We start from the raw sequence: 16,135 nt of genomic DNA, 5'->3' as shown, positions 1-16,135 counted from the left end.
ATGGCCCTTCACCCAGAAACACACAGACCCATGCGCTCGATATAGAACACACACAACGTCAGCCAGCAGACACGGGAACATGCTTAAATTAGAAACGCCTCACGGAAATATAACCGTCCTTTTGGAAAATCAAAACACACAAGCTACAGCACTGGAGCGTTTTTTTAGAAATGTTGACACAATAAAAAGCACAAGGTGAATTTGGAGCAAATGTCATATTTATTAGTAATCCAAAGTCATATGACAGAACACTGACTGCAGAGGCATAACAAGTATCCAGAATAAGATATCATATACAGACATCTGGAGGTATGAAGTTCAGTGTTTGAGGAACGGTGCAAATGAGAAACATTAACACTACAGGAAAAACACTGGAAATGTACATGACCGTTGATGAGAATGGGTTGCGAATGAAGTTTCTCTTTATTCCGCCTTTATATAGTGTCGTGTGGAAACAACGTCGCCAAGTGTCAGTGTCTGTTAATAAAAGAAAGAGGTTGGTCTGTTGATATAATTATTCATGCAGTCATAAATACTGACAAAAGTAATCACTAAATAGCCAGCAGAACCGGTTCAGCTTTTGCTGACTGTTCTTATAATCATGTTCTCAGCCAAAAAGGCACTTACTGTAAACACACACAATACTGACCAGAGTGAGACTGTTGTCGCTGACTTCTCTGACCAGGGTCGTCTCTTTGCCGTCCCATTTCTGAACATGAACCAATTTGCCTCCATCTAAAGTTATCAAGGACTGGAGAAAAACAGAGTAAAGGGAATAAGATTAGCATTGAAAACGATCTCATTTTTTCCTCTTGCTGCCCGGGAGCAACGATGACTAGCGTTTCTAAGCCTACATTAATGATTGACCCGATGAATGTCACGGGACGGGTCAATTTCTCATTGGGGCTTCTAAGAGGCTCTTGTTTGCCATCAACAAGACCCTATTGTGTCATCCAAGACTATCTTAACTGCCCAATTCATAACGTGTCAGTCGTGAAATTATCCTTGCCTTTGGCAAGTTTCAAAGCACAGGACTGTTGTAAGTGAGACTAATGTGTGAGATTTTATCACCTTGACAGAACGGTCATCGGCAGTAGTCTCGTCGAATTCCTCTCCTAGTTTGAAGTTGATTTCTGTGCTTTTGAAAGTGCTGACGGTCTTCAGTGTGAAGACGTCGCCCTCCTTGGAAATGATGGTTGTGGGTTTGGTCATACTGCCAACCTGACGCGTGGCAAAGCCCACACCTGATAAACAAACACACTTTCAGGAACAAGAATGAAGCCGTTTCAACAATGCACATGCAGAGGAATTCACATGGACAACCTCAAGAAGCAAAGATACTTTTAAAGATTGTAATGCATCTATGTAATGTACAACAAATACTAAAGGGTTAAATTAAAGCTCTTAAATATATTTTTAAAAAGGGTCATGTACTCTAAAGAAGCTAAAAACTAAAAGTTAGAATAAAATCCTTAAATAAAGTCCTATATTTTAAATATATCTATTAAAGATATGTCTAAAAAAGCCACAATTTATTGACAAAAATGCTAATAAGGAAAGAGCATCTGCATACAGTAGCTTAAGGCCAGTATATTAATAATTAAACAAAGATTGCATTAATATTCAGTGGTTAGTCACAATTGAACACATCTCTGCAAATAACCAAACTCTGGAACGGTCAAAATGGTCAAATCATCAGCAAACATACGCTTTTGGGAGAATGCAGCAATTACTATTGATTTGTTCAGCAAATAGTGCGAGGGAGTATGACTGAACGCAGACGTGTTCTTCTCTAACCACAGATAAAGGGCAGGAAATCAGGGTTTATTGCAGTTCACTCAAGAGTAGTGAATTTGAAACCAGTTAGTCAGAAGGGAGTAAGAAGAAAAAAAGAAGAAGAAAAACAAAAAAAAAATCACCCACTTTGTCTCACCCACACTTTCCTCCCTCCTTCCCTCTATTCTTTTCATACAAATGCACACTGATTGATTCACACACCCCATCTTCATCTTTTCAGCCACAACTCACTCAACACTACTTTATAAAATACAAAATCCTATGCAACTGGCAAAAAAAATGGCTTACAAGCATCTAAAGACAGATATTTCCATATGTTTCGTGTAACAAAATATTAAGGTTCAATGGCGAAATAAAGGGCTCATTGTATTTTACACAAGACAACAGCAGTTGCTCTGTATAGTCATGAATGTGGCATGGATGTGGTTGTGTGTGAGAGCACGTGTGTATGTGTGTGTGTCTAAGAGAGGCTCTTCGAGAGAGACCTTCCCTGCACCATCTTAAACACACCCATGCTCTCACACACACACACCAGCACACATGCACCTTGCACAGTGAATGATCCCCTTTCCCACTCTGAAAGAATCAGAAACACACACCCAAACTACATGTGCTCACTTGCATCAAAAGGCACACACCCTACATCTAGCTGTGAAGCACACACACACTACTCACCGAGGGCTTTCATGTAGTCATCGAAATTCTTGCTCTCCTTTAAGTTCCATGTGCCAACAAAGACGTCTGCCATGTTTAGAGCTGAGCGAGAGAACAAGAGCAGAAGAATGAGAGAGTGAGGAAGAAAGAAACACGGCGTGGGTGAGAGAGGAGGGCAAGACAGCACCAATGAGCTTCTGCGATCTTACTGGCCGATTTATAACTGCTGTTTGTGATGTCATCACTACAAGCCTGGGGGGTGAAAGAGGGAGGAGCAAAGCCGGAGAGAAGAGGAGAGATGAGTGACAGGCGGGGGGGGCAGGGAGATGGGGAGATGGGAATTGTAGGACAATCCGTTAAGAACAATAGAATAAAGAAAGACAAGGAGGTTGAGGAACTGTGCAAAATTAAAGGGATAGTTCACCCCTAAATGAACATTTTCTCATCGTTTACTCACCCTCATGTTGTTCCAAACCTGAATGAGTTTCTTTCTTCTGCTGAACACAAAAGAAGATATTTTAAAGAGAGTTAGTAATCTGACGGCACCATAGTATTTTTCTTCCAACTGTTTGATCACAACATTCTGATGCACACATTTAAAATGGATATTCATTCTGAGATGTGCTAAAGATAACATTTAAATGAAATTGTGAGTGTTTTAAAGATTAACTTTAAGTGACGGCACAGGTGATCTAAATGTAAAAATAGAGGAAAAGAGCATTAATAATTAAATATCCAAAACTGACCCATATTGTTAATCTCTAATGTCATTCAATACCTGTTATGATTGTGCATCATACCCTACTTAAACATTTATGAATTTCATTGCATTTGAAAGTCAAACCAGTTTCTGCAATGACTCTTAACCAAGTGGTCTAATTTTAGTGGATGTATTGCCTTTAATTTTGAAATTGCTTTGTAGTTTAAAACCAAATTAATGACTTTTTGAGAAACATGTTGATTGAAAAATGTGGTTTGGTTTGTCAGTTACATTTATGATTCATTCATTTAGCAGATGCTTTCATCCAAAGCAACTTATAAATGAGAAACATCACAAGTATAATCTAATGCAAAGACATTCATTCATTTGCCTGGAGAGAGAGAGAAAGGGCGAGAGAGCACAGCGAGGAGGGGGGGAGGAGTGATTGATATTGGGACCATGCAGAGTCAGGCCATATTCTCTCTCTCTCTCTCTCTCTCTCTCTCTCTTTTACAAGCCTCTGAGGACATGACCTTATGTCAGAGGACTCGCTCTCCCAGCCTCTACACTCTTTGACTGACTGTGTTTGGCCGTTCTGCTCAGTAAGAGGCAGTGAAGATCGAGTCGTATCAGATGCTGTTTGAACAATAATCACCGAATCGTTGCACCGGTGTCACTAAGCATTCCCCCGGCCCATCCTCTGAGCCGCAAGACTGAGTTTACAAGTGTTTGCATTGCAAGAACAGACGATTGTTTGAGCATGTGTGTGTGCAACAGCATGAAGGGTCTGAATGCCAGGATTTGCACGCAATAAGGTCTAGGGTTAATGCTGAACTCTTGAATTTTTTAGAGTTTGTAACATGAGCAGCTGTTCATGAACGTCAGACATCTGGTGCACACAGATTCTTCTGACTAACAACAGCTTTTAAGAAAAAGCCAGGAACAGATCTGTAAAAAAACACCAAGAAATGCTAAATTCATGAATTTGAGAGTCTACACCCTACGGAGCCCCTAAAGGGACATGGTGATTTGCATTCTACTGAGAAACTCTGTGTTCGCATGGAAAAGTGAATGCAAAGTTTCTCAGTGGAATCAAACACACACATTTTTTTGAGAGAAAATGCAAAAGTATTGCTTTTTCTCCCATCCAATATTTTCTCCCTTTAGGGGCTCCTTTACACCTTTTGACAAAACTCAAATAAAACTTATTAAATCTACAGTGAGAAGTTTTTAGGTAACTGAAACAAAACTGAAATGCAATATAAATGTTAGATTTAAAAAAATATATAATGTTGCCTTTGCAACTAAACAAATTAAATTTAGCACATGAAGTGCTACAAGTGCATAAACTTAAAGAAATATAATAAAGCTAAATAAATGAAAGATTAAACTCTTCAAAATAAAGGTTCTTGAATCTATGATTCCATTAAGAATCTTTAACATTCATGGAACCTTTTCATTGCACAAAAGTTTCTTTACAGTGGATTATTAAAGATTATTAAAATGTTCTTCACACTAAGAAAAATTGTTATTTTAAAGAAAGGTTTATTGAAAGGTTCTTTAGAGAATTAAAACAAAAGGTTTTTCTATGGCATCACTGCAAAAAAAAAAAAAAATTGGACCCTTTATTTTTAGGAGTGTAACAAAATGAATAATAACTTCTTTTTGAAGTTTCAAAAATTGAAAAATAAAAAAAATAAAAGGTAATTCAAAATAAAGTACATACCTAATAATAAAATAGCTATTTTAACAACAACTACCTGTACAATCTACAGAACCCAGTTCATTTCTTTAAAGGATTGCTTTGAGTAAATGTTCTTGGATTCGTTTGTCCTCATCATTCCCCCGGTGGGAACATGACGTGATATGGACAAACATTCTAACTTGCATCTGTTTGAGCATGCACAAATACACACAGACACACACCCTTCTCTTTCACCTCTCCCAAATATTTATATTTCATTATCTTACAGCTATCATACAGTTCCCTTACTAATCTACTCATTATTATCAACTGACTATGAACAATTACAGCCGAATTGTATTATAACTGCAAGATAAATCTCCCATAAATTGTAGCTATTGCAGGTGTGTCCTGTCACGGTGATAGCATTCAGATGGTGTGTGTTATAAATATCCACCAGAATTGTATGCTCCAAAAAAAAAAGTGAATCTGCAAAAAGAAATTTGGTAATTTATAGTTTAAATTCCATATAAAATACCTAATAGTATTAGAGTAATATTATCGTGATCTAAATGCATCACTGAAATTAATTACAGTTTTCATATTGTAGTATTTTGGTGGTTAAGGCATAGTTCATCCAAAAATGTTAAGTCTTACACAAAATAAGATATGTTGAAGAATGTCGGTAACCAAACAGTTGATGTTTTTACCCCATTCAATGGAAGTCAATGGGATCCAACAACTGTTAAGTTACCAACATTCTTCAAAATATCTTCATTTGTGTTCAACAGAAGAAAGAAACTCATGCAGGTCTGGAACATCTTGAGGGTGAGTAAATGACAGAATTTTCATTTTTGGGTGAACTATCCCTTTAAATAGGTTAAATACGTATTCCAGTTGAAAAAGCGAAGACAATTTGTACTTCACTGACAGTCTGCTAAATGACTAAAAGTAAAGTAAGTTATAAGTACTCTGTTCCTGCTCTCACTGTTTCTCACATTGACGCTGGAAGCTTGTATTATACATGCAAACCACATGTTGTGAAATACAGTTCAGTTCAAAGGGATTGTTGATAGAACCTTATGTGTTGTAACACCCCTCTTCTGGAATGATTTATAATATCTAGGTATTTGGTATTTGAACACACACTCACACACAGTTGACTGCCATGTGTCTAACCCAACACAAATGTGTGACTAAACATGGTATGCATGCAGAGTTCATGTGTTTGACGTTTGACACGAACAGGTGGTGGAGAGAGAGAGAGAGAGAGAGAGAGAGAGAGAGAGAGAGAGAGAGAGAGAGAGAGAGAGAGAGAGAGAGAGAGAGAGAGAGAGAGAGAGAGAGAGCCAACCCCTTTAACTCAGGTCATGAAATCAAAGTCCAAGTCTCAAACACAGGTCACAAATACAAATTCTGCCATAAGTACCAACAATTCTGGTCAGCAACATTCATGTAATCATCAACAATCAAAATAATATTTTGCATTGAGTCATGTCTTTAACATGGGGGTCTGCTAATTGTTAATAACTAAGAAAAATAAAAACAAGCGTTAGGCAAAATACAACGTGCGCCTCAGTCGATGATTCTGGTCCACGTTTTAGAAGATCTGTCGAGTTGAGGATCGTCACGTGCATCACAAATGTCGTTTAGCGCTCAGCACAAGCTAACGTCTAATATCGTTAGACATAATAGACGTTTATGTATTTATGAAGTGTGAATCTATAATGTAAGTGATAAAAAAGATAGTACTTACTCATTGTCCGATACTGAGTGGAAATCGGTGTATTGTTGATATGGTCCTTGGTTTCCCCGTCACGCGAACGAAAAAACAAAAATGGTCTCGGGCGGTAACTTGACCTTTAAAAAATAGATCTTCTTTGTACCTTGATTAGCTTTAAAAAGTTGCATCTTAGTACCTGAAGTGTACATATTATTACCTAAAATGGTACATATTAGTAGAATGATACTGCCCGAGTGACGACTTTTGTAGGCTACAATTTTTTTCTGAAGGTAACGTAAATTTAATCTATTTATGTAACGTTATGTTAAATGTTTCATCATTGTCCATCCAAATATTAAAATTCATAATGTAAATTCAATTGTAAGGCACAAGTAGGCCTATGTGACTATGATCAGCATAGCAAATTAAATACATTTTATAAAAGGATGGTCCTTGATTCTGATTGGTTCTTTGGTTGAGGCGCGTTCCAGAGCCGTTGTACATAAACCTGTTACATAGTTACTTTTTTAAGGAAAGTAATGCGTTACTTTTGCGTTACTTTTTCTCACCCGCAGGGCTGGGCTTGTTTTTTAGTTTTTTTTTTATAACGAAAAAGATATATTGTCAATGTAAAGGACCTTTCACACTAAAATTGAAATAAGGCTGAAGGAAATGCAAATTCACACCTGTAGAGTTGAGAGTGCAGCTCAAGCAAACCTCGCTGTGCTGCCCTTCTGGATCGCAGAAGAATAAGAAAGCTTAAAAGGCATTTTTGCTTATGGTTTCACTGAATCATCGAAGGTCAGCAACATGTACATTAGTCAATAAAGTGAGAATAAATGCTTTTTTTTTTTTTTTTGGAATACTGAATCTTTTTTGTGCAAGTGAGATTAGTAAATACATGCTCACATTTAGTCTAGAACTACACTCTTAAGAAAAATAGTTCTAAACAGTACCAAATTAGGGTTCTCCGGCTTGTAACAATAGCAGAAATCTTTTTGGTGCTAAAAATAACCCTTTTTATAAGGTTCCCTATACCATGAACCACACTTTGAAAGTGCTATATAGAACCTTAATGGTGTTATAAATAACCATTTCAGCAATATTTATTTTCATTACTAGGCTATTAGTATATTATCTTCATATTATTAATTTGAATATTATTTTTTATAAATTATTTATTAATATTGTTGTTGTTTTTTAGCCCATATATGCCTGCATGGTTTGCCTCTATTTGGATTTTACATTTTAAAAAAACAGCATGTTCTTGTTCATGTACTTTTATTTTTTTATTGACATGGCAGATTGTAGCAAAAATGACAGAGCTCTAATAACAGTTGTTAGCTGAATACATTAATAAATAACAATTGACATTGAACATGAGATGAAGACCAAGTTCCAGTGAAATATCTTCACCATCCACTATGATGTCTTTACGTCCTTCATTATGTGTGTGTTCTGAGTGGCAGTGTCTCTGCAGATGATGAGACGAGACAGTGCCTCGAATTGCAAAGGCTGCCTCTGGCAACAGCCAAAGACTAGTCTAGCCAATACAGATAAAGCACAGCACAGCACAGCCATTTTTACACATAAACATAGCATTTTTTCTTTCTTTTTAAATAAAAAATATACAGAACAGAATAGTAAGTGTTACTTTTAATGAGTCAAGTGCCGTACACGCCTCTTAACTGTTCTAAATTCACTGTAAAGTAAACCACGGCTTCTTGTGCTTGTTTTGTCACTGAGTTAGGCATATGTGTAGGAAAACCTATTAAACCGAGACTGCCTATCACCCAAAGCTCCCCACTACACTGCCCTCTAATGGACACATTTACACACCCATCTTCAGCTGCACACACACACACACACACACAGCAAAGGCCAGCAAAGCCATCCTAATGCAAACATAGACACAAAGCAGGACTGCTGTGTTAACAGTAACCATGGTAATACAGCCATACTGGGAGACCTGCGGAGACAAAGTGAAAAGTCTCGGGAAGTTATCTTAAACCACGGTAAAGAAGGCAACGAATAAAGGGGTGAGTGGGTGTGAAATAATAAGGCAGAGAATTTCTTTCAATGCATCTGTACCAAATTCACCAATAATGGCGAGGACTGAAATATTTACAAACAGATGCTCAACATCATATTCACTAGACATCACTACTCTTTTATATCTCAATCTCATTCCTTCTGCCACAAAAACAACAAATTAAAAGGTGCGCCAATAAAACGGAAATATATTAAAACTATAATTTGGTAAATATGCATTTTATACCAGAATACTAAATACATTTTCTTTGATTAAAAATGCAGAGTTTTAAATACATTTTAATGACTATTTTTTAATAATCACTGTGTGAGTGTTTTGCTACAAGTTTTGCTATTCTTCTGAGAGTCAAATGCCCCCAATAATAAAGTGAAACCCAACTTTTGGGGATATTTTAGGAGTCCTTATTGAAATAGGGGAGGGGGGAAGGGGGCTCATAAATTGGCCACATGTTTTTCTTCATTATTTCTATTGGCTATATGAAAACTGTGGAAGTGTATGAAGTGGCCTCCTCAATAGTCAAACAGACCTCTCTGTGTGTGTGTGTGTGTGTGTGTGTGTGTGTGTGTGTGTGTGTGTGTGTGTGTGTGTGTGTGTGTGTCAATATCTGAAATCCTGGTCTTTTTGGGGGACATTTTTTGGCCCCCATTAAAAAAAAGGCTTATAAATCATTCTAAGTGATATTTTTTTAATAGAAAAAGTTGTGTGATGGGTCGGGTTAGTGTAAGGGGAGAGAATATACAGTTTGTAGCCTACAGTATAAAAATCATTATGTCTTTGGAGAGTCCCCATTAAACATCAAAACACAATGTGCGTGTGTGTGTGTGTGTGTGTTTCAGTTCTCTGTGTTACCGGGGAGACGCGCTTCAGGATGCGGAGTATCCGGTAACGCGCTCGTAGCTTTTCCAAAAGATGCGTCCTCGATATCCCCATGTTACCTCATGTCTGACTGAACACTGGCCGTGTGCGCACTGTCCTATTCACTGTGCTTTAAATTCAGCACTGTTTTAAACTTTCGCGATTCCTCAAGGACACTGAGAAGCTTGTTTAGGTGCGCGTTGATTTCATCATGGTTACAGACTTTTTTACCATCTTGTAACACCGCCGGACATCTCTGGGACAGTATGAGCAGTGAATCAGACTCACGGGGTTATATCTGCATAAACACTGATGATACCGCGAGCAGTGGAACAGAATGACACCGGTGTGGAACCAGCGACCGGGGCGAGAGCCACCGAGACCCAGATGGGGACTGACAGGCGAGTTCAAATGATTCATTAATAAATACATTAAGAGAATAGGACAATGACTAAAAGTTTAACTATAGGTCATTAACCAGTGCACATTTGCAGAATCTCCATAACGAGTATCCTATTAGGCCATGTCGCTATGATTCTTATGACTAAACAAACTAAATAATATGATATAATTATTAATACTTAGATAAATAGCATTATTGATGTAATATTCTAATATGTTATTAATAAATGCATATTTTTCCAAGCATGAAAGAAATTAATTAAATTTAAACATAATAAAAAAAATAGCTTTAGGATTATTCATGCATATAGTTAATTAGTTTCACAGTGGCTTTTCTTTGGTAACAGTCCTTTCAAAAGATCTTTCTTAGTGACTTAAAAGGGAAAAGGCGTCTTTGAGTGTTTTTGGTGTTCAATTTCTTAATGTCTCCTGCATCCTTCCACTTAAAGACATCAGACATGTGTTTAGTGCATGCATGGAAAGAAAGAAAGAAAGAAAGAAAGAAAGAAAGAAAGAAAGAAAGAAAGAAAGAAAGAAAGAAAGAAAGAAAGAAAGAAAGAAAGAAAGAAAACAAGCTGCGCAAGCTGAGTAAAGTGATCCGACATGATCAGATTTGATCCTTTTCCGTTACCCCTGGAGCATGCGGTGCAATTTGAGAATCTGCATGTCTCGGCATTGCTCCTCAATACACACCAGCTCTCAATTATTAATGTTGCACACTTCCTCTTTAATTCGCCTGTATAAGCTTTTTTTTTCCCTCCTCCAAAATCTGATCAAGCAATTTTAAATGTGCTACATTTTTGATGAACAAAGCAGATCTTTGGACGAGTTGCTCTACTAACAAACTAGCAAATTGTATCCTAACAAGACATGTTTGTGTTCCAGATCAAAGGATTAAACTGCCAAAATGCCCAAATGTTGCCCCTCGGCAACCTCTTCCCTCTTACCTGCACAGATCCAGACCCCGAAGGCCCCTGACAGACTTTGGGCCTTCAGAAAGCCCCGTGTGTCATTGGGAGGAGGCAGGAGTCTCCAGAGCGAGTGGTTATCACGCCAGGCACGCAGAATCAAGCCCTGTGCGCCCGCGGATTGTGAGCGTGGTGCGAGCGTGTGGACGGGACGGTGTGAGGAAGATCTCGCTGCTGTTAAACCGGCGCGCTGTGCAGACCTTCGAGCAGCTCGTGGCGGATGTGTCCGAGGCGCTGGGCTTCCCCTGCTGGAACAACGCTCGAATACGACGCCTCTTTAGCCCTTCTGGTCGAGAGATCCAAAGCCTGGCTGACTTCTTCCGCTTCGATCACGCTTTCCTGGCCTTCGGAAACACCCGGCCGTCCCTTGAGGATATCAGTGCCGCTCTGGATGAGCTCTATCCGGACAACCCCGGACACTGCGAACACCTGCTGAGGGTTTGGGAGCGTATCCTGAGACCCAAGGCCACTAAAGCTGATAGTGGTTTCCATGATGACGATCCTGAGGTGTCCTTACCTGCGGTGCGAGATCATCAGGTGAACCAACCACCGGTCAACAACCTGCAGCCTGTCGGAAGGCAAAAGCTGAAGAGAGAACGGCAAAGAGAACTGCGGAGGAGGAAAGCCGACCTGCTGAAAGAAGATGAGAAGGAGCCGAAGAAAGAGGAACGAAAGAGGGACGCTGTTTTCTGCCGGAGCTGTCGAGGATGCGTCCCTCCTATTCCTCCAATCAGAAGCAGTCGGAGTTCTCAACCGGACAGGACGAATAACCCCAGTAATAAAAGTAGTACATGTCAAAACAATTTGGTTTCTTTGGAAAAAGCACAGCATAGACCGCATGTTGCCAATACGAAATCTAGCCCTTCTGTTCCTCAAAACGCTCTGATAATAACTGAGCGGGACATTAATAAGCAGGATCAGAAAGACTTGCAGGGTAACGTCCCTCCTGACGGTGCAGAACTCTCTCTGGAGGACATCGAGCGCTGCTACGACATGGGTCGTGTGGTGGGAGACGGGAACTTTGCGGTGGTCAGAGAGTGCCGTGTGAAAGGCCTGGGTGAAACCTTCGCCATGAAGATTGTGGACAACGCTAAGTTGCAGGGACGCGGTCACATGATCCAGAATGAGATCGCTCTGCTGCGAAGTCTGGAACATCCTCGGCTCATCCAGCTGTTTCGTTCTCACCACACGGACACACACGTCTACCTGCTGATGGAGCTGGTCACCGGAGGAGATCTGTTCGACGCCATCACTCAGAGCGGCAGGTTTCCTGAGCCGAGAGCTGCGTGCATGATCACGGATATCAGTCAGGCGCTGGAATACATCCACAACAAGAGCATTGCACATCGAGACATCAAACCTGAAAACCTGCTGGTAAGAGATGAGAGTTACTCAAATTCAGCCTTAAGGCCCATTCACACCAAGGACGATAATGATAAAGTTATCAAAATCATTCTAAGGAAGAATAGCAGTCTACTATAAAGATAACAGCACAGAGAAACAATATCATTGGAATCACTTACAGAACATTTCTTCCAGTTGATTAATGATAAAAACGTTGACAGCCAATCAGAATCCACCCTGCTTTAAAGAGCTCGAGCATTCAACGCGACGTTATTGTCCGCTTGTGTGGACGCTGCAGTTTTGTGGCCTGTCTCTTTAAATGCGCGTGCTCTTTAAAGCAGGATGGATTCTGATTGGCTGTCAATGTTTTCATGAAAACGATTCCAAATACATTGTTCCTCTGTGTCGTTATTATTATAGTTGTGGTGTGGACAACGCTATTCTTTCAATTTAGAATGATTTTTAAAACAAAATCTTTATAGTTATTGTTGTAGTTATCTATATTTCGTTTTAGTTATTTTGTTACGCGTTTTGTTGTAATTTGTATAATCTTTTTATTTCTATAGCCTACATAACTTTATTTATTTATTTATTTATTTCTGTTTTCATTCTAGTCACTTAACTTAAACTTAAAAAAAAATCATGTATTAATTTCAGTTTGCTGCCAAGGCAACATTTCTCATTTTAGTTTTTGATCTAAAATGTATATATTATTTTATTTCAGCTTATTTAAATCACCGAAAATGTTTTTTTTTTTTAAATAGTTTTAGTTATAAATGTTAGGCATTATTTCATTTCACATTATAACATTACTACTAAATACAACAACATTTACTTAAATGAGTGAAAAACTAAATACATAGGACAGGGAACGGAAGAATAGTTATTAATATGTTAATTTACATAAAACATCCGAACGAACCGATTCAATAGAATGAATCAGATTTCCAACACTACATATTACAACAGATTCAGTAGCAGTATGGCTACTTTGCAACCACTTAGTATTGTATTGGACATGCATTTAAAAACAGTGAACATAATTATCTCTTTTTTTTTATCTTTTTTTTTACTGATTCTAGGTACAGCGGCATGGCAATGGAAGTCTGAATCTGAAGTTGGCAGATTTTGGCTTAGCCATGGTGGTAACGGAGCCTGTGTTCACAGTTTGTGGCACACCTACATATGTTGCTCCAGAGATACTTGCTGAGACAGGTAAAGTCTGAACCACAAAAACTGGACACAAAAAACCTGAGCTACAGCTCTGTGATCAGCGATGCGTGTGTATGTCTATATTTGACTAGGTTACGGTGTTGGAGTGGATGTTTGGGCGATGGGTGTTATACTGTTTGTGCTGCTCAGTGGCTTCCCTCCGTTCCGCAGTCCAGATCGCAATCAAGAGGAACTGTTCCGCCTCATCCAGAAGGGAGAAGTCCACTTTCTGTCCCCTTACTGGGATAACGTGTCCGAGGGTGAGCTCTTGAACTCCAACATTTGACCCCCTACAAATATAAAAAGAGATTTAAAGGAGAACTCCGGTCAATTTTAACATTGAGCTCATTTTTTTGTAAATTTGGAGTGTTGTCAATACAGAGAACGACGACAAAAATCGGTGTTGCCTACACCGTGTTATCCTCTTTTTAAAATTTGCACCCTGTTGACTTAAACGGGGCACTTGCTTTTAGGCTCTTAACATCCTTGATGTGTCATTACAAGTGCACAGGTCATGTGAGTGATTCCTTCAGAGTGAACACGAGTGAATCTGACTGCAGTAGATGTGAAAGATATGTATAAAAATGATGTTATTTCAGCCAGCGCACATACCTGTGTTTACATCCTGTTTTCGGTCGAAGTCCATAGTAATCGATTGTCGAGTTCACACGCATAGGTTTAGTTACCTATGATCACGCGCGTGAACTCGACAATCAATTAGTTCATCCCAAATTGAAAAAGCTGTCATAATTTACTCAACCTCATGCTGTTTCAAACTCGTATCTTCAAAGATACTCTATATTCTCAGGTGGAGTGAATGAGAGAATTTAGATTTGTTCCTGTGAACTCTTCAGATCTGCTGTAATGCTGTGATCTAAACACATGACAAGTGTTGATGTGTGTGTTTTCCAGGGGCTAAAGCTCTAGTCAGGGCTCTACTGGAGGTCAACCCGAATAGACGTCTAACAGCAAGTCAAACCCTACAGCATGATTGGCTTCAACATGCAGCAGCACAAAAAGACCATAAGGGGGCGGCAAAGGCCACTCACGCCACAGCTGAGAGCCAGAGACTAAACAGACAGCTGGAAATTAATAAGAGAGATTCTCACAAGCCAGAGATGTTGGCCGAGAAATTCCATGCAGCACAAATTCACGAGAACATACTGAACAATAACTATGAACCAGATATCAATGCACATGACAGAAACCAGGAGATTGAAGAGATTCAAAACATGATGAGCAAGAAACAATATTCATCCCATGCAGAAGACATCACAACAAACATTCAAAATACCACGGATCAGCACGTACCCGAGAAACCAGCATAGCAAGAAGATACGGACTCAAAACAAGAGTATCCTGCTGAGTAATGCGTTAGTTAAAGGGTAAGGGTGACTAGAAGAAACCAATGATATATGAAAAGACCAAAAGAGTCAGGACAAACACAGGCCTTGTGAATGTGAAAAAGAGGGACGGTACGACTGAAAAAATTTAACACCGTGATGCAAAAACATTTAGTGTCTTCTTTCTCTCTCAACCTACACACATATAAGCACTGATACTGACAGAAAGTTCACCGTTTTTGACCTAATCACCATCAGGCCCGGGTAATATCTGCTCTTATGTTCAGATTTCTGCACTCAAGGAAGGGTAGGCACTCTGTTTTCTAAACACTTTTTGTTGAAACTCTCTTCACATCCTGATAGCAATCCATAATAGTGGTCTCAATATGAAAACATGTACAGATGTATCCTCTGTGGAAGTCTCAGGACCAAAACATGTTCATCCAATCATTGCATTCGGTCCGAATCTTATGCTTTCAAAGCTAGCTTGCTATTACTAGCCACTCAGAAATTGCCTACTCTACCGTTACTCTTCTTGCTATAATTCTCTTGTTATAAAATAGTTATCTTGTATAATCCAAACAAATACGAATTCAGTTTTTATTCTGTGTGGGCCTACAGGTCACTAATGAAATGACCCAGGACATTATTACACATTATTATTATTATTATTATGAGATTATTTACTGACTAGAGAAAGAAGGGCTTTATTTTAATGTTGTTTTTGTATGTGCGAGCCTCTAATTATTTTACATTTTCTTCTTGATCTGGGTCTAAAAGAGAGACTGCATAACTGTAAAAAAGAAACATTTCAATAAGAAAGGACTAGTTTTGTTTTTTAAGAAGTATCAGTCAAGCTCGGCCTCTATTACTTGAGTGCCAATGTGTGTGGAAATGTTAGTTGGGCAGACTAGCTAGCATTAAGCTCAAAGTATTTAGTATTCATAGCATGTCTTTATATTTGTTTTAGTCTTTTTCAGCATTTTCTGTTAAAGTTGGTCAGTAAAATAATGTTTTTATGATGATAAAGTGTCTATTAATCTTTGTTTGGTTGACGTTTTATTTTATTTTATCTGTAATTACAAAATTACACACTTTTATAAGACGTATAAGGCATTTAAAGTATCACCCAAAATTAATAATATAATTCAGTTTTTTAAAAGACTAATGCATACAAATATTCATATATTTTGTTGACAGAACGAGGCAGTTATCAAACTATATAACCGTCCTGTTCTGGCTGAAGCACATATGATGATAATTACTCGTGATTACTTATGATAATCAATAAATACATTTTCATTATCATCATCATTATGGTAAGATTTGAAATACCAAGTGTTCAGAGATAGTAATTAATGAAGAAAGCCCTTGTCCTTGTCAGGTGACTTTATCAACCT

At 38.5% G+C, this 16,135-nt stretch overlaps 2 protein-coding genes across 2 annotated transcripts; one reads left to right on the top strand and one right to left on the bottom strand.

The window, feature by feature from the left end:
• Positions 1 to 200: 200 nt before the first annotated feature.
• fabp3 (fatty acid binding protein 3, muscle and heart) lies at positions 201 to 7,035 on the bottom strand. The gene is made up of 6 exons (XM_081376979.1): positions 6,592 to 7,035; positions 2,909 to 2,948; positions 2,473 to 2,703; positions 1,072 to 1,244; positions 650 to 751; positions 201 to 477 (listed from the first exon to the last, which is right to left on the bottom strand). Exons 3-6 carry the CDS (start codon positions 2,543 to 2,545, stop codon positions 424 to 426), a joined length of 402 nt encoding a protein of 133 aa, XP_081233105.1. The 5' UTR covers positions 2,546 to 2,703; positions 2,909 to 2,948; positions 6,592 to 7,035; the 3' UTR covers positions 201 to 423.
• Positions 7,036 to 9,803: 2,768 nt separating this feature from the next.
• Positions 9,804 to 14,720, top strand: dclk3 (doublecortin-like kinase 3; the record flags this gene model as incomplete). The annotated part of the gene is made up of 5 exons (XM_081376559.1): positions 9,804 to 9,867; positions 10,754 to 12,210; positions 13,263 to 13,395; positions 13,485 to 13,652; positions 14,305 to 14,720. 5 exons carry the CDS (start codon positions 9,804 to 9,806, stop codon positions 14,718 to 14,720), a joined length of 2,238 nt encoding a protein of 745 aa, XP_081232685.1.
• Positions 14,721 to 16,135: the final 1,415 nt, after the last annotated feature.

This window comes from Scardinius erythrophthalmus (genome assembly GCF_964197995.2).
Source record: "Scardinius erythrophthalmus genome assembly, chromosome: 10".
NCBI classification, from domain to species: domain Eukaryota; kingdom Metazoa; phylum Chordata; class Actinopteri; order Cypriniformes; family Leuciscidae; genus Scardinius; species Scardinius erythrophthalmus.
This window is presented reverse-complemented; position numbering and strand designations above follow the sequence as displayed.

Bases quoted from the DNA above. Each gene is read 5' to 3' on its own strand.
- fabp3 (XM_081376979.1), bottom strand. From the start codon at position 2,545: ATGGCAGACGTCTTTGTTGGCACATGGAACTTAAAGGAGAGCAAGAAT. The intron at 752-1,071 runs GTGATAAAATCT...GTTTTTCTCCAG, and splicing joins CCGATGACCGTTCTGTCAAG to TCCTTGATAACTTTAGATGG. The intron at 478-649 runs GTCAGTATTGTG...TTTTATTAACAG, and splicing joins GCGACAACAGTCTCACTCTG to ACACTGACACTTGGCGACGT.